Raw genomic sequence first — 22,780 nt, 5'->3', positions numbered from 1 at the left:
AGTCCAAGGCACCTGCATATAGCTCAGGTGCCCAAGGCTGTTGCACAGTACTGTACCTCCCCCACACCCCTCCTCCAGCCCTGCCACTATCTCCTGCCATCCAACCAGTCCAGTCGGGGCCAGGCTGTGCGTGTGCAGGCTGCAGTTTCTCAGGAGCCTGGAATTTGTAACTGGCCGCAGCTGCAGGTTGTGTAACTGTCAGTAATGGGGAACTGAGACGGATTGCAACAGTGGAGAGGGAACTGCTCCCAGAACTTGTGGTTCATCTCTCCTGGGCCACTGGGTCAGACACAGAGTGAATCTCCCTCCACACCGTCCCATCACACACTGCCGGGGTCAGACACAGAGTGAAACTCCCTCCACACCGTCCCATCACACACTGCCGGGGTCAGACACAGAGTGAATCTCCCTCCACACTGTCCCATCACACACTGCCGGGGTCAGACACAGAGTGAAACTTCCTCCACACCGTCCCATCACACACTCCCGGGGTCAAACACAGAGTGAAACTCCCTCCACACCGTCCCATCACACACTCCCGGGGTCAGACACAGAGTGAATCTCTCTCCACACCGTCCCATCACACACTCCCGGGGTCAGACACAGAGTGAAGCTCCCTCCACACTGTCCCATCACACACTCCCAGGGTCAGACACAGAGTGAAGCTCCCTCCGCACCGTCCCATCACACACTCCCGGGGTCAAACACAGAGTGAATCTCTCTCCACACTGTCCCATCACACACTCCCGGGGTCAGACACAGAGTGAAGCTCCCTCCGCACCGTCCCATCACACACTCCTGGGGTCAGACAGGGTGAAGCTCCCTCCACACCGTCCCATCACACACTCCCAGGGTCAGACACAGAGTGAATCTCTCTCCACACTGTCCCATCACACACTCCCGGGGTCAGACACAGAGTGAATCTCTCTCCACACTGTCCCATCACACACTCCCGGGTTCAGACACAGAGTGAATCTTTCTCCACACTGTCCCATCACACACTCCCGGGGTCAAACACAGAGTGAAACTCCCTCCACACCGTCCCATCACACACTCCCGGGGTCAGACACAGACTGAATCTCCCTCCACACTGTCCCATCACACACCCCCGGGGTCAGACACAGAGTGAATCTCTCTCCACACTGTCCCATCACACACTCCCGGGTTCAGACACAGAGTGAAACTCCCTCCACACCGTCCCATCACACACTCCCGGGTACAGATTTGGAGTGAAGCTCCTTCTGCACTGTTCTAATAAACGTACACAGTCTGAGCCTTTTGTTTTAAATCCTGTTTTTTTTAATGCATAAAATTAAATAAATAGTGCAAAAAGAGAACAAAAAGAGTGAGGCAGTGGTCATTAGTGAGTTCATTGTCTGTTCAGAGGGGAAGAAGTCATTCCTCGGGCGTTGAGTGTGTCTTCAGGCTCCTGGACCTTCTCCCTGGTGCATGATGTGGTTCTGAGGCCTTGAGTCCGAAGGGTTCGTGTTGATGGAGGGGGGTCCGTATTCACCATTTGAGAGTGTGTTTGCTGAGCAGCCACCGAGAGAAGCTGAAACATTTGCACTGGGACAAATATGTCACCGTGGAGTGGGAGTCATACGTCACAGAGAAGTTAGTGTGGGAAGTCCTGGTGATGCGAATTATTTATGATGTTCAGTATACTGAGCCCTCTGCTCTACTCACTTTACACTGCGACTGTGCTGCCACACGCAGCTCCAATCTGCTGATCGAACTCGCAGACACGACGTTGATCGACCTCATTTCCGGCGGAGATGAGACAGCGTAGAGAGGAGAGGTTAACACCCGGTGGTGCCAGGATAACAATCTCTCCCTCAACGCCCAGAGCTGATTGTGGATTACATGAGGGACGGAGACAGGCTGGCCCCAATCAACATCAGTGGGACTTGCAGTTGAGAGGGTGAGTGTTTTCTCAAGTTCCTTGGTATACACATCACCGAAGATCTCACTTGGACTGTACACACCGCCTGTGTGCTAAAATAAAAGCACAACAGCCTCTCTTCCACCTCAAACGACTGAAGACATTCAGCATGGGGCCCCCAAATCCCCAAGACCTTGTACAGGGGCACAATTGAGAGCGTCCTGACTGGCTGGTATGGGAACTGCACCAACCTTGATTGCTGGGTACTGCAGAGAGTGGTACAGACAGCCCAGCGCATCTGTGGATGTGAACATCCCTCCATTGAAGACATTTACAGCAGCAGGTGTGTAAAGAAGGCCTAAAAGATCACTGGGGACACCAGTCACCCCAACTATAAACTGTTGTAGCTGCTTCTGTCTGACAAACAGTACCACAGCATTAAAGCCAGGATCAACAGGCTACAGGACAACTTCTTTCTACAAGCCATTAGATTTATAAATTCACACGTCTGTACATTGCCACGGAGTCATACCAAAGGTTGTAACTGCCTCAGGTTGTGTGATGGATGTAAGATTTAAATAAATTAAATTCGATTCAGTGTCCACGTTATCAGGTGCACCAGTACATTTGCTGTTTAATACTAATCTCCAGTGACAATCCGATGCAGCCTAGCCGGAGATTTAAATGGCTGAGACTCCTCTGCTGAACGCCCTGACCGATCGGGGGAGGCAAGCACATTGTATTGCTTCGGGTGGTACGCCCCGTGCCCGATCTGCGGTTTGTATTTTGGCGCCGGGTCAGGATGTCGTGCCAGAGGAACGGGCCGGCGTTCAGCTTTACTTATCTCCGCATTGAGCTGAGGCTGTGGTCTGCAACTAGCAGGCTCCTGAATTGGTCACAGCGATGACTGGCTTCATGGCCATGGCCTCACTCTCGAGAACTTCAGTTCTGAAAGTTATTTGCTTGCTCTTGTTTTTTTGTTGCACAATTTGACTTTTTTTCCCTGCATATTGGGTGCTTGTTGGTCTTTTTCATAATGGGTTCTACTGGGTTTGGTTCTGGCTGCCTGTAAGGAGATGATTCTCAATGTTGTATGTAGCATACGTACTTCCATAAATGCACTTTGAACTTTGAACTTCACCCTGTCTAATCATGTGGGCACTTTCAGGGAACTGTAGATTTGTATCCCAAGATCCCCCTTCTACATCAGTGGTGTGAAGGGTCCTGTCATTGACTGTACAATCTTCTGCTTTTGATCTCCCAAAGAGCAACACCTCACACTTGCCCGGATTGAACTGTATCTGCTGTTTCTCTGCCCAGATCTACAACTGATCTCGGCCCAGTGGCCACTCTTATTAGGCTCACCTGCTCAATAATGCAAATATCTAGTCGGCCAATCATGTGGCAGCAGCTCAATGTATGAAAGCACGCAAACATAGTCAAGAGATTCAGACCAAACATCAGAATGGGGAAGAAATGTGATTGAAGTGACTTTGACCATGGGATGATTGTTGGTGCCAGATGGGGTGGTTTGAGTATCTCAGAAACTGCTGATTTCTTCGGATTTTCACGCACAACAGTCTCCAGAGTTTACAGAGAATGGTGCAAGAAACAAAAAGAACATCGAGCGAACGGCAATTCTGTTGGTGAAAACGCCTTGTCAATGAGGGAGGTCAGAGGAGAGTGGCCAGACTGGTTTAAGCCAACAGTAACTCAAATAACCACTTGTTACAACAGTGGTGTGCAGAAGAGCATCTCTGAACGCACAACACGTTGAAACTTGAAGTGGCCAGGCTACAGCAGCAGAAGATCATGAACATAAACTCAGTGGCCACTTGATTAGGTACAGGAGGCCACTGGGTGTATGTACTTGAATGACTCGTAGGGGATGGGATGGCGCCTAAGGTTCCCGAAGTTGCTGGTGACCGGGAAGCAGGTACGATATAAAAGGCGCTGAAGGAACTTGACAGAGGGAAATCCACCATTCAGTCCTAATGAGGGTCTCAGCCTGAAAGATTTACCACCCATTTCCCTCTGATGCCGCCCGACCGACTGGGTTCTTCCTTTGCCTTGGGCGTGTGGCTCCAGATTCTAGCCTCTGCCGTCCATTGTGTGTCCCGGTAAATTGGTTCACTCATGTCATGTGTGCTGCCATGCTGTTTAATGTGCTGTTCATACCAATCATTTCATTGAGGTAGGACAAGGGGAAAAGAATCAGATCTGGTTTACTATCTCTGAGGTATGTCAGAAATTTTTTGCACTGCAATACATACATAATCATGTATGAATTACAGTAATATGTATGCAAATATGTACAGTAAATATATAAATGCAAATTAAAATATATTATGTAAATATATATAATAAATATTTTGATTTACATACTGTACATATGTTTCAATAATTTACATATTACTGTAATTCATACTTGTGGGCATCCGTTAGTCTCGTGAGACCTTGGATTTGTGCCTTGGAAGGTTTCCAGGGCGCAGGCCTGGGCAAGGTTGTATGGAAGACCAGCAGTTGCCCATGCTGCAAGTCTCCCCTCTCCACACCACCGATGTTGTCCAAGGGAAGGGCATTAGGACCCATACAGCTTGACACCGGTGTCGTTGCAGAGCAATGTGTGTTAAGTGCCTTGCTCAAGGACACAACACACTGCCTCAGCCAAGGCTCGAACTAGCGACCTTCAGATCACCAGACAAATGCCTTAACCACTTGGCCACACGCCAACACAATTCATACTTATGATTATTTTTACATATATATTTAGTAATACAGGGTGGAGCAGGCCTTCCCGGTCCTTCAAGGCACATCACCTTGGCAACACCACAACGCTGATGAAGTCTAACCTCATCACAGGACAATTTACAAAGACCAATTAACCTACCCCGTACATCTTTGGACTATGGGAGGAAACCAGAGCACCCAGAGGAAACCTGGGCATTCCACCGGGAGGGCGTACAAACGCCGGAATTGAACTCCGGAGCGCCCTGGGCTGTAATGGCGTTGTGCTAACCACAACTCTGCCGGGGTGCAAAAGAGAGCGAAACAAAAAAAAAAGTTTGTCATTAATAGAATGTCAAAGTATAATGGCTACAGAGAAAGTGCATTGCAGGCAGATAATAAGAGTCAAAATAAACGGCCTGCCAGTGAGAGAGGTCAGAGGAGAATGACCAGCCTGGTTCAAGCTGACAGGAAGGCGACGGTAACTTCACCGTACCAGTGACCCAGGTTCAATTCCCGCTGCTGCCCGTAAGGAGTTTGTACATTCTCCCCATGACCCCGTGGGTTTCCTCCGGACTTACCGGTTGGTAGGTTAATCGGTCATTATGTGCCCATGAAGATTCTCAGTCACACAGGTCTTTGTGCATCAAGCAGTAGTAAATCAAAGCAACCGGACTTGCTGTGTCGTCTAGAAGACGTTTCACCTCTTATCCGAGAAGCTTCTTCTGTTCTGATCCATGGTGCGTAGTTTTCTGGCTTATAAACTCAGTGAGTTTTAAAAGTTATAGCAATCACATGAAGGCCATTAAGAGTCATAGAGGTAACGAGAGGGTCACTAGTCTTCGCATGGATGGAGGTGTGAACTGTTATGGAGATACTAGGGTAAAGATGTTAGGGCTGCACTGGTGGTGTCGTTCCCCACCCCTGGACAGCCTGCGTCACAATTCCACAACAAAAAGTTCTCGGGCAGACCAGGAGGCTGAGAAACAGCTGTCTTGTCCGTTGATCCAGTAGGTCAATTTCAGTGATGCCGAAGGGTCTTGGGCCTGAAACGTCAACTACTTTTCTCCCCCCCCCCCCCCCATAGATGCTGCCTGGCTTGCTGAGTCCATCCATCATTTTCTCTGTGTCACTATTGATGCGTTAAAGCAGTGATAGCCAACGACAACAGGGTCTTGTTGCACAACCACCGGCCACCATTCCATAGGCAGCGTCTGATTTCATTGAATGTGCTCCACTAGCCCAACGTACCAGAGATAAGGAAAGACAAAGGAACAAGTTTATCATTTTGGCAAACAACAGGAATTCTGCAGATGCTGGAAATTCAAGCAACACACATCAGAGTTGCTGGTGAACGCAGCAGGCCAGGCAGCATCTCTAGGAGGAGGTACAGTCGACGTTTCAGGCCGAGATCCTTCGTCAGGACTAACTGAAGGAAGAGTGAGTAAGGGATTTGAAAGTGGGAGGGGGAGGGGGAGATCCAAAATGATAGGAGAAGACAGGAGGGGGAGGGATGGAGCCAAGAGCTGGACAGGTGATTGGCAAAGGGGATAAGAGAGGATCATGGGACAGGAGGTCCAGGGAGAAAGACAAGGTGGGGAGGGAACCAGAGGATGGGCAAGGGGTATAGTCAGAGGGACAAAGGGAGAGAAAGGAGAGAGAGAAAGAATGTGTGTATAAAAATAAATAACAGATGGGGTACGAGGGGGAGGTGGGGCATTAGTGGAAGTCAGAGAAGTCGATGTTCATGCCATCAGGTTGGAGGCTACCCAGACGGAATATAAGGTGTTGTTCCTCCAACCTGAGTGTGGCTTCATCTTTACAGCAGAGGAGGCCGTGGATAGACATGTCAGAATGGGAATGGGACGTGGAATTAAAATGTGTGGCCACTGGGAGATCCTGCTCTCTCTGGCGGACAGAGCGTAGGTGTTCAGCAAAGCGGTCTCCCAGTCTGCGTCGGGTCTCGCCAATATATAGAAGGCCACATCGGGAGTGCCAGGCGCAGTATATCACCCCAGCCGACTCACAGGTGACGTGTTGCCTCACCTGGAAGGACTGTCTGGGGCCCTGAATGGTGGTGAGGGAGGAAGTGTAAGGGCACGTGTAGCACTTGTTCCGCTTACAAGGATAAGTGCCAGGAGGGAGATCAGTGGGGAGGGATGGGGGGGACGAATGGACAAGGGAGTCGCGTAGGGAGCGATCCCTGCGGAAAGCGGGGGGGGGGGAGGGAAAGATGTGCTTAGTGGTGGGATCCCGTTATTCTCCGTAACTTCCGCCACCTCCAACGTGATCCCAATGTGCAAATACGAAAAAGCAAAGTAAAGGAGTAAATAGAAAAGTTCAGAGATGGGTAGATAAAGGTTAAATAAATTAATGCAGGTACATGCAACAAAGAGGATCTAAACAATATAAAAATATACAGATTGGTGAGGAGAGAGGGAGACAGCACTCGGGTTTAAGATGGCTCTGGTGAATATGAGCGGCTTCTGGCTTTTGCCTGATGAAGCTAGGAAGAGGAGTAAATACTTTGTTTAAACACTTTCTCAGGATAAGCATCCGCTACCTATTAAATGCTCCCAATGGCGTGCGTCTCTGATAGCCTCTGACGACCAAGTCCAGCTCCTGGCCTTCACGTGTGGCTTGTCTGCTGAGCCCAGAGGGACCGTTTCTACTGACAGGAGAGGGGGCAAAGGCCGGGGACTGGCACCTTAAAACCAGTCACTTCGGGCCAATGGGGCTCGCCAGCCGTGGTTGGCAGCTCGTGTAGGGGAAGGGAAACTCCGGTCTTAAGCCTCCGCTGTCTTGCGGCTGTACCCACTCATGGGGAAGGCTTCGGGAGTAGACCCTGAGTCCAGAGCTCAGGGTCCCAGGTTGAATTCAACGCTGACTGGCGACTCCTGTGACGCTGCTGGTCCCAAACTGTGTCAGTCTCTGCTGTTCCTTCGGGTTCATCAGCTGCGTGGAGAGGGGGAGTTACTACAAGAGCAACGGCTTGCACTCCATAACGAACTGCCCAGGCTTGCGTATCTAGCTGGGGTGAACATCCACGGTCGACCCTGACCAACGGAGGCCTCGCTCTCTTTTTGGCAAACGATCACCGCAGGCAATCGTCTGTAACTTCCCTCTGGACTTGGAGGCAATTCGATGCGGCAGAACCCAGGAGGGGCGAGGCGGCCCAGGCTCGGTCCATTTAAGCGCCGGGCCGGATCGAGGCAGCGGGGCCCAGGCCCCGGAGCACATGGACGTGACTGAACCCAGGCCCAGGCCCAGGCCCCATGGAAGTGACTGAACCCGGTGTCTGGTCGATGATTTAGGGGCCGGGCCAGATTGAAAAGGTCAGGGTGACTGGGCCGGAGGTGCGGGTCGAGCCAGATCAGCTGCTGTGTGCTGAACTAAGGATGTGTGGACGGACTCTTTGTGAACTTCATTTCATACCACTATTGCCCTGTGTATATTGCTTGCATGATTTGTTTTTTTTCCTCCGCACATTGGGTGTTTGACGGTCTTTCTTTAACAAGAAACAGGAGAGACAAGTGTGTTGCTTTTTTTTTTAAAATGGGTTCGTTTGGGTTTTTGTTTTGTGGCTGACAGTAAAGAGATAAATCTCAAGGTCGTATATAGTATACGTGCCTTGAAAATGTACTTTGAAGTGAAGGACAAGGTTAAAGACAGGTTTACGGTTGTGCAAGAGGTGGTCTGTAGTGTTCTGTTGCTGAGGTGGGGTTTGGGGTCTTTCCAGTCAGGCCAAGAAGCTGATGGGTGAAGGGAGGTAACCTGAACCTGTGAATTTGGGTTTTCTGTACCCGCTGCCCAACGGGAGCTGCAAGAACCCGGCGTGGTGGGGATCTTTGGTGGATGCCCCCTTCTCCAGAGGTTTAGACACTCGGGGGGGCTGTGCCCACCAGCCTCTTACACTCTGTGTACCAAGCCACTGGTCTGGAGAGGAAGGTGAGCCCTTCCGAAGGGTCTCAGCCCAAAGTGTCAACTCATTCCTCATCTCCATAGATGCTACCCAACTAGCTGAGCTCCTTCAGCTTTGAGTGTGCTGTGCTCAACATTTCCAGCATCTACAGAATCTCTGGTGTGTAGGTGAAGGGACTTTGCTGTCTAGTGTGATGGTGCTGGGCGTTTCAAATCAGGAACCCTCGTTCCACTCGCACAGGTATTGCTGAGGCCACGCCTTGAGGGCCGGGCATATTTCAGGAGAGGTGTGCCATTGCTGTGGGCAATCTGAGAGAGATTCATAGAGCCACTTTCTGTCCTTGTTGAGTTGCCAGAGCTGAAGGCACTGTGCCTGAACTCAGTGGAATTTTGTAAAACAAAGGGTGATCTTATTAGAACATACTAGGCTCTGGTGGGTGAAGTTCCTTCAACACCCGTCCCATCAGACGCAGAGTGAAGCTCCCTCTGCACCATCCCATCACACACTCCCAGGGTCAGACACAGAGTGAAGCTCCCTCCACACTGTCCCATCACACACTCCCAGGGTCAGACACAGAGTGAATCTCCCTCCACACCGTCCCATCACACACTCCCGGGGTCAGACACAGAGTGAATCTCCCTCCACACCGTCTCATCACACATTCCCGGGGTCAGACACAGAGTGAAGCTCCCTCCACACCGTCCCATCACACACTCCCAGGCTCAGACACAGAGTGAAGCTCCCTCCACACCGTCTCATCACACACTCCCAGGGTCAGACACAGAGTGAAGCTCCCTCCACACCGTCCCATCACACACTCCCGGGGTCAGACAGAGTGAAACTCCCTCCACACTGTCCCATCACACACTCCCAGGGTCAGACACAGAGTGAAACTCCCTCCACACTGTCCCATCACACACTCCCGGGGTCAGACACAGAGTGAAGCTCCCTCCACACCGTCACATCACACACTCCCGGGGTCAGACACAGAGTCAAGCTCCCTCCACACCGTCCCATCACACACTCCCAGGCTCAGACACAGAGTGAAGCTCCCTCCACACCGTCCCATCACACACTCCCGGGGTCAGACACAGAGTGAAACTCCCTCCACACCGTCCCATCACACACTCCCAGGCTCAGACACAGAGTGAAGCTCCCTCCACACCGTCCCATCACACACTCCCGGGGTCAGACACAGAGTGAAACTCCCTCCACACCGTCCCATCACACACTCCCGGGGTCAGACACAGAGTGAAGCTCCCTCCACACCGTCCCATCACACACTCCCGGGGTCAGACACAGAGTGAAACTCCCTCCACACTGTCCCATCACACACTCCCGGGGTCAGACACAGAGTGAAGCTCCCTCCACATCGTCCCATCACACACTCCCGGGGTCAGACACAGAGTGAAACTCCCTCCACACCGTCCCATCACACACTCCCAGGGTCAGACATAGAGTGAAACTCCCTCCACACCGTCCCATCACACACTCCCGGGGTCAGACACAGAGTGAAACTCCCTCCTACACTGTCCCAGAGCAGTTCCTGAATCGTTGAGTGTGTGTCTCTGATGCCAGCAATGAGAAGAGGGCGTGACCTGGACGGTGAGGGTCCTTAACGATGGATGCTGCCTTTTTGAGGCATCGCTCCTTGAAGACGTCCTCGATGCTGGGAGGCCAGATTGAGCTGGCTGAGTTTAGAACTACCTTCAGCTTTTTCCCAATCCTCTACACGGGCGTCTCCATACCAGACTGCGATGCATCCGGTTAGAATGCTCTCCCCTGTACGTCTGTAGGAATTTGCTGGAGCCTTTGGTGACAGATGGTGTGCCTCCTTCACGATTGCACCACTCTACATTGGCGGCAGAGCAGTGGAAACTGTGGGCGGTTTCATATCCCCGCGAGGGCGCATCTTGCACAACAACTCACAGTCCCAGAATGCAGCCGAAACAGTCAGGAAAGCTCACCAATGCCTCTATTTTCGGAGGAGGCCGAAGAGAGCTGGACTTTACACCTTCATTCTCTCATCATTCTGCAGATGTGCAGCAGAGAGCAACCCAACACGCTGTATCATTGCATGGTTCCAGAAACTGCAATGGAACAGGCAGGAAGATCAAAGTCACTTTCCCCAAGCAGTAAGGCTGATCAACACCACCACCCACTACCCCTGCAATTACCACTGATTTATCATTTCCTGCCAGTCACTTTGTGTACAGACGTCCCTGTATCTAACGTCACCTTACAGATATACAATCTATGTAAGCTATTTCGTGTATTTATATTTATTGTTTTATTATTGTTGTGTTCTTCATTTTTATGCGCCATAGGATCTACAGTAACAATTATTTCAGTCTCCTTACACTTGTGAACAGGAAATGATATTAAACAATCTTGAATATCATCATTTATTACGTTGTGATTGAACCGACCGAATGCGTTCTGTGCGCAGCCGGGCCGTGAACCACAACATTCAATTCCCGACGAAGGATCTCGGTCCGAAACGTCTTTTGTATTAATGCTGCCGGGCTGCTGAGTTCCTCCAGCATTTTGCGTGCGCTGCATATTTATTTCCGCACCCTTTCGTTGAAAAACAACAACATTGGGCCCGCCCGCTCCCTTCTGGAGGCAGGACACGATGGTCCCACCCCCTCCGCTCCGGGCAGTTGCCAGGGCAACGGGCGATTCCACGCACAGGAGGGGTGAAATGCAGGAGGGGAAATGACTCAGCATGCATTGTGACCGAGAATTTGAGGTTAAAGGAAGACGAGCAGCAAAAATCAAATGGGAATTCGGCGCTGAATCGAAGGGATCGTACTGGTATCATCGTTTGTCGGGAGGCAAGAGTAATAACCCATTGCAGCCCTGCGCCCCTTTTCTGGGATTGTTCCATCTGAGATGGCGTTTGGAAGGATGGGTGGTGTGGGCGAAACCATTCGATTGAGGGGGTGGTGGAGCCGAGAGAAGCCGGGAGCGGGGTTGTGTGTGAGAGAGAGAGGGGGGGGGGCGGGTGGGCGTGGCTTGAGCGTTGGGGGCGGGGCCTGCGCGTGGGGGCGGGGCCTGCGCGTGGGGGCGGGGCGTGGTCACTGTGCGGAAGATGCAGCACCCTCGGAGCTGCGTGGTGGTGCTTGGCGCCTCGGTGAGGGGACGCCGAGGGGAGGGAGCGGGGAGCGGGGAGCGGGCGGAAAATTGCGATGAGGGAAGGAGGACGGGAGGTGAGGGTGGAGGTGGAAGGATGGAAGATGCGGGTGTGTGAAGGGGAGGGTTGGAAGTTGAACGGGAGGGATGATGAGGGGCGGTGGTGGAGGAGGGAGAAATGATGGGGCAAAGGAGATTGGAGGGGGAGGCAGGGCAGGGATCGAGGGATATATGGCTGGGGAGGAAGTGTAGATGCTCAGAGATTTGCCGGAACAAGCAGGGATTGGAGTAAACAGACTTGGTGGAGGCTTGGGGAGTGAGGAGGAAAGGGTGGAAAGATTCTGAGGGAATGGTAGGAGTGGGGAGGAATGGAGGTAAAGACTTTCATGCTCTGGGGGAATGGTTTGCTTGAAGAGGAGTAAACAGTTGATGCTTCGGGCTGAGAACCTTCAGCTCAGCCCGAAACGTCGACTGTTTATTCATTTCCATAGATTCTATCTGATCTGCGGAGTTCCTCCAGCATTTTATTTTTGTGTATCTTGCCCTGGATTTCCGGTATCTAGAGAATCTCTAGTCTTTCGGAGGACTGTTTTGCCTCTGGTGATATGCAGAGCAAAGGAGGAGGGAGTCAAGATGGCCTGCCCTAATAGAAAATAGTCATTTAACCTTGTATCGAGTACTTCGGAGAGCAGCGTGTCCCAACAACGTCTGTTGTTGATTGAGTAACGGGTGGGAGGGGGTGGAGAGGGAGGGATGGGGGTGAGAGGGTGAAGGAGAGAGTGGGTGGGTTGGGGGGGAGAGGGGTGGGTGGGAGAGAGGGTGAAGGAGAAAGTGGGTGGGTTGGGGGGAGAGGGGTGGGTGGGAGAGAGGGTCTGGGAGTGAGGGAGAGGGGAGAGAAGGGGTGCGCACACTCAGCAGTTCAGGAACAGCTTCTTCCCCTCTGCCATCTGATTCCTAAATGGACATTCAACCTCTGGACACGACCTCACTTTTTTTAATATACAGTATTTCTGTTTTTACACATTTAAAACAAAATCTATTCAATATACATAATTGATTCACTTGTTAATTTATTATGTTTTATTTTATTAGTATTGTTTTCTCTCTCCCTGCTAGATTATGTGTTGCATTGAACTGCTGCTGTTAAGTTAACAAATTTCACGTCACATGCCGGTGATAGTAAATCTGATTCTGAGTTGGGAGAGAGGGGGTGGGAGCAGGGAGAGAGAGCGGGGACGATAGATGAAGGAGAGGAGATGGTGAGTAGAAACTATAGATGCGGGGGGAACAAGATATGGTGTCCACACTCCTGGCAGAGTCTCAGTGGATGGGATATGTTTACAAGACAAAAGGGCCGCTCCTTGAACACATTGAGGAGCTCAGGAACTGTCCTTGTGCTAAACTAATTAAGCTCATAATAGCTAATCCCCTTTCACAAACACGAGAAAAATCTGGAGATGCTGGAAACCCACAGCAACACACACAGGAAATACTGGAGGAACAGATCAGGCAGCATCTTTGAAAATGAAAATGCGGTTGACGTCTCGGGCTGGGAGCCTTCAGCAGGACTGGAAAGGGAGGGGAGAAGTCAGAGTGAGAAGGTGGGGGGGGAGGAGGGGAAGAAGGATCAGGTGATAGGTGAAATGGGGAGGGGGTGAAGTAAAGAGCTGGGAAGTTGATTGGTGAAGGAGATAAAGGGCTGGAGAAGGGGGAATCTGATAGGAGACCATGGAAGGAGGGGGAGGGAGCACTGGGGGAGGTGATGGGCAGGTAGGGGGATAAGGTGAGGGTGGGCAAAACAGGAATGGGGAATGGTGAAGGAGAGGGGCAGGGGCAATGACCAGAAGTTCGGGAAATCGATGTCCATGCCATCAGGTTGGAGGCTACCCAGGCAGAATATAAGATGTTGCTCCTCCAACCTGAGTGTGGCCTCATTGCGGCAGTAGAGGAGGCCATGGATAGACGCCCCCTCCCTGCCTCCCAGTTTCACCAACCACCTTGTACTTCTTCCTCTCCTCCCCCCCGCCTTCTTACTCTGACCCCTCTTTCTTTCGGATGCGGGGCCTCAGCTCCAAGCGTTGACTGTTCACTCTTTTCCATAGACGCTGCCTGGCCTGCTGAGTTCCTCCAGCATTTTGATGTGTGTGTTCCTTGATTCCCTTTGCCTGTGCATGGGCCTGTCCCTCTGCCTCCCTCATTTCCATGTGCCTCTGTAAAATTCGAGCCTGCACGTTCCTGGAGCCCACAACTCTGTGTATATATAAAAAAAATTGTCTCCCCCTCCCATACATCTTCTTTGAACTTTCCCCTTAACACCGTAAATGTATGCCCTCTGGATTTTGGCCCTAGGAAACAGAAACCGGCTGTCTTCCTCATCTGTGCCTGATAATCTTATAGACCCCTTTATCAGGTCTCCCTGCCACTCCAGAGGAGACAACCCATGTTTGCCTAACGTGTCCTTGTAGTTCACGCCCTCAAATCCAGGCAGTGTCCCAGGGAGCCTCTTCTGCATCATAAGACATAGGAGCAGAATTAGGCCATTCAGCCCATCGAGTCTGCTGCTGTGCTGTTTCATCGTGGCTGATCCCGGATCCCACTCAACCCCAAACACCTGCCTTCTCGCCATGTCCTTTGAAGCCCTGACTGATCAGGAAACGATCAACTACCGCCTTAAATCTGCCCACGGACCTGGCCTCCACCACACCCTTTCCAAAGCCTTCCTGTAATGGGTCGGTCAGATCCACAAGTGTGATACTGGAGAAGTGGCTTAACTAGTTTTGTAGTGCTGCAGCATAACTTCCTGCCTGTTGGACTTGTGTCGTGACTGACAGAGGCAGGTATGCCACACACCTTCTTCAGCACCTTGTCAGCTTGTGCAGCCCCTTTCAGGGAGCTGTGAACTTGGTCCCCATGATCTGTCTGTCGAGCCTGCTCTGCCATTCAATAAGATCATGGCTGATCTGGCCATGGACTCATCTCCAACTACCTGCCTTTTCCCCAAAACCCTTAACTCCCCTACTATGCAAAAATCTATCCAACCTTGTCTTAAATATACTTACTGAGGTAGCCTCCACTACTTCATTTAGCAGAGAATTCCACAGATTCACCAATCTGGGGAAAGCAGTTCCTCCTCATCTGTCCAGAATCTACTTCCCCAAATCTTGAGGCTATGTCCCCTAGTTCTAGGCTCATTTACCAGAGGAAACAACTTTCCTGCTTCTATTTTTATCCCTTTCATAATTCTGTGTGTTTCTATAAAATTTCCTCTCATTCTTCTGAATTCCAGCGAGTACAGTCCCAGGTGACTCAATCTCTGCTCTTAGTCGAACCCCCTCATTTCAGGAATCAACCTGGTGAACCTCCTCTGCACGGCCTCCAAAAGCAGTCTATCCTTCCTCAAGTAAGAAGACCAGAACTGCACGTACCCACCAATCTCTGTGTGGAAAAAACTTACCCCTGGCATCCCCTCTGCACCTACCTCCAAGCACCTTAAAACTGTGCCCTCTCATGCTAACCATTTCATGCCTGGGGAGCAAAGCCTCTGACCATCCACACGATCAATGCCTCTCATCATCTTATACAGCTCTATCAGGTCACCTCTCCTCCATAGCTCCAAGGAGAAAAGGTCGAGCTCACTCAATCAGTTTGCGGGGGGGGGGGGGGGTCCCATCTCAGGCTACGGGTTCCGAAGGCCAGGACTGAAGATGGGGGAGAATTCTTTTCACCCAGCCGTTTGGGAAACGTCTGGGGTTATATCTCCAGAAGGCGGCCCAGTGGACGTGTCTGTGGACGGAGTCCTGGGTGCGAGGGATAGCAAGGGGTAGCGGGATACAGGATTGGGATGGGAGGGAGGGTTGGAGGGCCTCTTGTGGCTTTGGGGCCGTTGTCCTGAGAAAGGGTGGCTCCCGGACTCCTTGGGTGGGAGAGCAGCTCCGCTCCTTGGGGAAGAAAGGGACGGGAGGGGTGGGGATAGAGGGATGGAAGGAATAGGACAGAATTGGCAGAAGTGGGGAGGGAGTTGAGGAAGTGAAGGGAGGATCAGGGGAAAAGAGTAGGGGATAAGGGAAACGGGGGTAGTGGGAGTTGGGACAGTGGATGTAGAGGGAAGAGAAGAGGGCTGGGAGTTGGTTGAGGAGGGAGAAGGAGGTGGGAGGGATTGGAGGGTAAGGGCCAGTGGGGAAAGACGAGTGAGGGCAGAGGGGGGACGGTTTGGGGGGAAGGACAGCACGGAAGGGGCTGAGGGAGCGGTGTAGGTTCAGGAACGGATGGTGCGAGTCGCAGGAGTGCACTTTGGAAGGGGATGTCATGGAACACAGAGACTGGAGGCTCCGCCATCTACGGGGAGTCTGCGGGCGAGAAGATTAAGCTGGGGTTGAGAGGAAGTGGGGCAGGTGTCAGGACTCGGACTGCAGAGTGGGCATTACGTGGTTAATGATCCCAATCACACTGCCTCCCCCACCTCCCCCCCGGCCTTGACTGCACTGACACTGACACGGCTTTCTTTTTCCTGCCTGCAGGGTGACTTGGCCAAGAAGAAGATCTACCCCACGCTCTGGTGAGGCTTCCTCCTCGAATGTGTGCTCCTCCCGCCCTGCCTTCCCCGATTTGGTAGCTTCCGCCTGCTGCCCAAGCCTGGCTGCCTGACGCCCCCCCCACCCCCAGGGCAGCGGACTCACTTGACGTCTCCCCTACAGGTCACATAAATCAGAAGCAGGCTGTTCAGCCCAGCTGGTCCCATTCGGCTGCGTTTGGCCCCAATCTATCGAAACCTTGTCGTGTTCTTGAACCTGCCAATGTTTGTAATGCTCCAGCTTCTGGCATAAACGGACACCTAGGGGAAGAAATTGTCCCTCGCGTCCCATTTAAAACCTTCCTCGGGTTCCCTTTAAACACTTACTGCACCATTTCCCCCCCCCGGACCCTTTTAAACGCCCCCAACCCCCCCCCCCCAGATCCCATTTAAATTCTTTTCCCCCCTCCCCCGTGTCCCCTTCAGACCCTCCCCCCGCGTCCCCTTCAGACCTTCCCCCCGTGTCCCCTTCAGACCCTCCCCCCCGCGCCCCTTCAGACCCTCCCCCCCGCGCCCCTTCAGACCCTCCCACCGCGCCCCCCTTCAGACCCTCCCACCGCGCCCCCTTCAGACCCTCCCCCGCGCCCCCTTCAGACCCTCCCCCGCGCCCCCTTCAGACCCTCCCCCGCGCCCCCTTCAGACCCTCCCCCGCGCCCCCTTCAGACTCTCCCCCCGCGTCCCCTTCAGACCCTCCCCCCGCGCCCCTTCAGACCCTCCCCCCGCGCCCTCTTCAGACCCTCCCCCCGCGCCCCCTTCAGAACTTCCCCCCACGCGTCCCCTTCAGACCCTCCCCCCGCGCCCCCTTCAGACCCTCCCCCCGCGCCCCCTTCAGACCCTCCCCCCTGCGCGTCCCCTTCAGACCCTCCCCCCCGCGCGTCCCCGTCAGACCCTCCCCCCGCGCGTCCCCGTCAAACCCTCCCCACCTCCGATGGGTCACCTTCAAACCCTTCTCCCTGGCCGCTGCTGATCCCCTTTAAACTGTTTTTGCTCCCTCCCCACTGGGTCACCTTGAAACACTTCCCCCACCCCCTGGGTCACCTTTAAATGCTTCCTCACCTCTCCTTTAATGTACTCAGCCTGGTTCTCCCTTTTACAAGAGTCGGGGGGGGGGGGAAGGGAATGTGTCTCTGAGGCGCACGGTGATTTGTACATCCTGCCCATGCCACATTCCCCCCAACACCAGTCCAGCTGACCTCCTCTCTATGGGTCTGATATTTTGTTTCCCCCCCCCCCCCCGTCCCCACTGTAGGTGGCTGTTCAGGGATGGATTACTCCCGGAGGATACGCACGTGGTGGGGTTTGCCCGCTCTGCTCTCACCATGCAGAACCTCCGCGACCAAGTGCAGCCCTACCTGAAGGTAACGCTGAGACACGTCGAACTCCTGCTCCTCCCTGCCTCCTCGCTCGGTTTCCCTCCCTTGCCCCCTCCATCCCTCTCCCCCTCCCCACCTCCCCCCCTCCCCACCTCCCCCAGCCTCAGCTACTCCAGTGTAACCCTCTTACTCCTCTGTGCCTCCTTACCCTTCCTCCCCCCAGGATCTTCCCTCCCTGACCCCTGCATTCGCACCGGACCCTCCATCCTCTTTGTTCCCCCCCCCCCCCCGTTGCACTCCCCCGTCCCCGCAGCCGTTCACCCTTTGCGCACCTCTCTCTCCCCCCCACAGGCAACGGAGGGCGAGTTGGACAAGTTAGACCACTTCTTCCGCTGGCACTCCTACCTGCAGGGCAAATACAACGAGAGGGCCAGCTTCCAGCAGCTGGACCGCCACATCATCTCCCTCCAGCACGGTGCCCGGGCCAACCGCCTCTTCTACCTCGCCCTGCCGCCCAGCGTCTACGAGGACGTCACCCGCAACATCAAGGAGGCCTGCATGGGCAAGGAGTGAGTGTGGGGAGTGGGGAGCGGGCAGCGGTGCTGTGGATGGGGTTGTTTGTATCTGAAGCTGACTCCCCCAGTGGCCAACCATTTCGATTCCACTTCCCATTCCCACTCCGACTTGCCCTGCTGTGATGAGGCCACGCTCAGATTGAAAGTGCAGCACCTTGCATTCCGTCCTACCTGATGGCATCTCCTCCCTCTTCTTTCGCCCCTCTCACCCCTTCTTGTCTCTGGTGCCCCTCCTGCTTCCCTTTCTCCTATAGTCTGCCCTCCTCTCCAATCAGATTCCTTCTTCAGTCCTTCACCTATCACCTCCCAGGTTCTTAATTCATTTTGCTCCCCCCACCCATCTACCTGCCTCCTCACGTGTCACCTGACAGCTCGCCCTCCTTCTCCCGGCCCCCCCTTCATATTCAGTGTTCTTCCCCCTTCCTGTCCAGTCCTGATGAAGGGTCTTGGCCTGAAACGTTGGCTCTTTATGACGCTGTCTGACCTGTTGAGTTCCTTCAGCAGTTTGTGTGTGTTACTCAGCTTTATTTTACCACTGATGTGTGAATGGAAGGTCACATCAGAAGGGCCGAGTGTCCTAATCCTCCTTAATCTTTAAGGTCACGGCTGGGAGAACACGTACAGCAGACAATGCTCCGTCACTTCATTCAGTACTTCCTATACTTAATAAAGTGGCCACTGCGTGTATGTTCATGGTCTTCTGCTGCTGTAGCCCATCCACTTCAAGGTTCAACGTGCTGTGCATTCAGAGATGCTCTTCTGCACACCACGGTTGTAACGTGTGGTTATTTGAGTGACTGTCACCTTCCTGTCAGCTTGAACCAGTCTGGCCATTCTCCTCTGACCTCTCTCATTAACAAGGCATTTTCACCCACAAAAATGGCTGCTCACTGGATTTTTTTAAATTTGTTTTTCACGCCATTCTCTGTAAACTCTAGAGACGTGTGCGTCAAAGTTCCCGAGGATCAGCTATTTCTGACTCAAACCGCCCGGTCTTGCACCAACAATCATTCCACGGTCACAATCACTTAGATCACGTTTCTTCCCCCATTCTGATGTTCAGTCTGAACAACATCCGAACCTCTTGACCATGTCGGCATGCTTTGATGCACTGAGTTGCTGCCACGTGATTGGCTGATTGGATATTTGCATTAATGAGCAGGTGCACCTGATCAAGTGGCCATTGAGTGTAGGTTTCGGGCGAGAGGGGAATCGGAAACAGGTTTGTTATTGTTGACTTGATAGATTTATTTCACAGGGGCATGCAGTGAGAATTGTGCTGGGGGGGGCAGCCCACAAGTGTCGCTTTGGCCCTCGGTGGCTGGGAGGGTTGTGCCCGCGATGGAGTTGGCTGTGTCCGCAGCCTTTTGCGCTGGAGCCAGTCAGAATGCCCTCCGCCGTACGTCTGTGCCACTGCCCGGGGTAGTGCACCTGAGGCTGCGGAGGCATCCTAGCCCGTCGGGGGCCCTCCAGGGGTTGCAGTGTCCTGCCTCGAGGACCTCCGCCATCCAGACCACCTCCTGCTCATGGCTGCTCCTGTTGAGCCGGGGGTGGTGGGGGGGGGGGAGCGCAGAAGCCAGGAGACCCTCTCTGGGGTGCCCCGGCAGAGTGGTACCTTTTGTATCTTCTGTCCAACGGGAAGGTGAGATGGGATGCGTCTCTACCAAAGGAGGTGTAAGGCACTCCTTCCCTCTGCTAGCCTGCAGGTCACCCTGGGGCAAGGTGTAGCCCCTGCTTAGCCCCCAGATCAGGGTCATGTGAAGCCATGGGAGCAGGTGGTGGATGGTCGTATGAGCAGCTGGTCCATATCACAAGTCCTGGTTATCTGACCACTGACACCAGGCAGACTATCTCTGAAGAGTATTGATGGGGTCACCCGTCTTGTAAAGACACTGCCCAGAAGAAGGCAATGGCAAACCACTTCTGTAGAAAAAATTTTGCCAAGAACAACCACGGTGATGGAAAGAGCATTATCACCCATGTCATATGACATGGCAAATAATGATGACGTCACACGACATGGCACATAATGATGATGTCATACAACACGGCGCATGACCCAATGAACTGGGAGGGGGAGAAGAGAGAACTTCTGGAGTGGGTGGGGTCCCTGATTTTGCTGGCTGCTTTACTGAGGCAGAAATTGGAAGAAATTGTTGGTGGAAAACATTTGGCATACTGCAAAGTTTTGTACTCTTATCTACAGGAGCTGATGGGGTTATTATGAAGGTGTATGATTTTTGGTCGTCATTACCCTAAGGGTTAAGTTCAAGTGGCGCAAGGTAGTGTTGCAGCTCCCTGGTTCAGTTCTTACGCACAGCCTGTTACGTCACTGGTGTTTAGGGCAGCAATGAAGGTTCTCCATCTCTGGTGGGGTTTGGGGGCTTCCTTCATCGTGTCAGTAGCTTCCTGTCAGTTTTCCCTCGGTTTTCAGTCCTGTCGCTCGTGCAATTCCTGGCTGGAGACTTGGGAATGCCGTCGCACTCCGTTGCAGAGGAGTCTTCGTTGTGGTTTCTGTAACAATTCTGTTTCACCAGTCAGGGTTGTTAGCCCTGAGCTGAACCCCCGAACCTGGAGGACCGGTAGACTTACTCTGGCTTTGATCTCTTGTTTAATTCTTTGTTTTAGTTCCACAGTTTCTTGTTCGGCTTCTTCCTGTTCTTGTTTTCCTTCGACCTGTTTACCAAGAGTCATAGTCATAGTCATACTTTATTGATCCCAGGGGAAATTGGTTTTCGTTACAGTTGCACCATACATAATAAATAGTAATAAACCATAAATAGTTAAATAGTAAAAAGTAAATTATGCCAGGAATTAAGTCCAGCACCAGCCTATTGGCTCAGGGTGTCTGACCCTCCAAGGGAGGAGTTGTAAAGTTTGATGGCCACAGGCAGGAATGACTTCCTATGACGCTCTGTGTTACATCTTGGTGGAATGAGTCTCTGGCTGAATGTACTCCTGTGCCCAACCAGTTCACTATGTAGTGGATGGGAGACATTGTCCAAGATGGCATGCAACTTGGACAGCATCCTCTTTTCAGACAACACCGTCAGAGAGTTCAGTTCCGTCCCCACAACATCACTGGCCTTACGAATGAGTTTGTTGATTCTGTTGGTGTTTGCTACCCTCAGCAGATGACCTGGACTCCAGCCAACATCGCTGTCCGGGTCATTGAGGCACACAAGCCTCCAAACCACGACAAGGTTGTTGTCTTCTTGGAGCATTGTGTTCCGCTCTAGTCACCTCATTTTTGGAAGGGTGTGGAAGCTTTAGAGAGGGTGCAGAGGAGATTTACCAGGATGCTGCCTGGATTGTAGAGCATGCCTTATCAGGAAAGGTTGAGCAAGCAGGCCGTCTGGCTTTGAAGTAAAGAAGGATGAGAGGTGACGTGATGGTGTTGCACTCCTCTGCGGATCATCACCTTGAGATGGTGGAGAGGCTTGCGAGTTTCTGAGGTCCTGAGAGCGATGCTGCCCTGGAGCATGGCTCCTGGTAGGGTCACCCTCGGAGATAAGGTCAAGGGGGAGGTCCCAGACAATGGGCAAGACCTCAGTGGTGGAGACGGCGCATCACAATGGCAGTGAGGACGGAGTGAAGGTCTCCAGTCATCTTGCATTGCATGTCACTGGACCCCGTCCCTGGCTATCTGGGGCCTGTTCGTGCATCAGCCTCCCCACTTTTAAATTTACACACTGCTGATCTCCGTAAAGACAATCCATCCTAACATCCATCCTAAAATCCCGTGGTGATCAGCAAGTGGCAAAGTGGCAGGATTATATTGATCCCAGATCCGCCTCTACAGTCACCTGAGGACCCATCAAGACCCCTTAGGAGAATCAAATACTCGACTTGAGCGATCGCAGTACCGGAGGTGTATAAGATTATGAGAGGCAAAGATAGTGTGGAGAAGCCAGTGCTTTTCTCCCCAGGGCAGCAATATTTAATACAGGTGGACTTTCGTTTTGGGTTATTGTAAGAAGGTTCAGGGGCGGATGTCAGGTTTTTTTTTTACCCAGAGAGTGGTGGGTGTGTGGAGTGCACTGCCAGGAGTGGTGGTAGAGGCAAGGTCATTAAGGGCATTGAAGAGACTCTTCAGTAGGCACATGAGGGTTATAGGTAGTGGAGAAGGGAAGGGATAGATTGGTCGTAGAGTAGGTTTGTATAGGTCAGCACAACATTCACTGCTCCCTCTAAGCTGTGTGGGTGCGCGGCCACGCAGTGACTGAAATACTTCTGCGCACGTAGCCTTCGTTGCCATGCAGCTGTAACTTTATTTTATATAATGTTAGTATAATTCTGAAATTATTTTATTATATTGAAATTATGCCAATTGTGAAATACCCTGTTAATTATGTGTTAATGAATATAATCCATAAAATTTCACCAAATAATACACATACCACAACCTTTACTTTGAAACATTTTAGAGCTTCAACATATTTACATTGTCAGTGTTTCGAGTTACAACACTGTTACAAATTGTAACAATAAACACAGAACACAGAATAAGTCAGTAGCTCATTTTTTTTAAACTGCCGGTCTGCTGAACGCCGACACCATCTAGTCAAAACATTGTACTTCTGCATTGAGCCTGTCAGTTGTTCAGACTGCCTGACACCGTTTACTTGTGTTGTGACTTGTGGTTTATGATTGTTT

The 22,780-nt window shown here is 52.2% G+C and overlaps 1 protein-coding gene across 5 annotated transcripts in view; it reads left to right on the top strand.

The window, feature by feature from the left end:
- The window catches only part of g6pd (glucose-6-phosphate dehydrogenase), a 50,911-nt gene that overhangs the window by 5,179 nt on the left and 22,952 nt on the right, over nt 1-22,780 (top strand). For 4 of the 5 annotated variants that reach the window (XM_072246160.1, XM_072246161.1, XM_072246159.1 and 1 more), the window contains exons 3-5: nt 16,184-16,221; nt 17,486-17,594; nt 17,901-18,118. In XM_072246160.1, coding sequence (XP_072102261.1) covers nt 16,184-16,221; nt 17,486-17,594; nt 17,901-18,118 — 365 coding nt within the window. Of the gene's footprint in view, nt 1-11,601; nt 11,668-16,183; nt 16,222-17,485; nt 17,595-17,900; nt 18,119-22,780 lie in introns of those variants that run through there. The other variant, XM_072246162.1, reaches the window with a different exon arrangement.

The sequence above is a fragment of the Mobula birostris genome, chromosome 29, assembly GCF_030028105.1.
Source record: "Mobula birostris isolate sMobBir1 chromosome 29, sMobBir1.hap1, whole genome shotgun sequence".
Taxonomy (NCBI): domain Eukaryota; kingdom Metazoa; phylum Chordata; class Chondrichthyes; order Myliobatiformes; family Myliobatidae; genus Mobula; species Mobula birostris.
The sequence above is the reverse complement of the archived record's forward strand: the minus strand, read 5'-3'. Positions and strand labels throughout refer to the sequence as shown.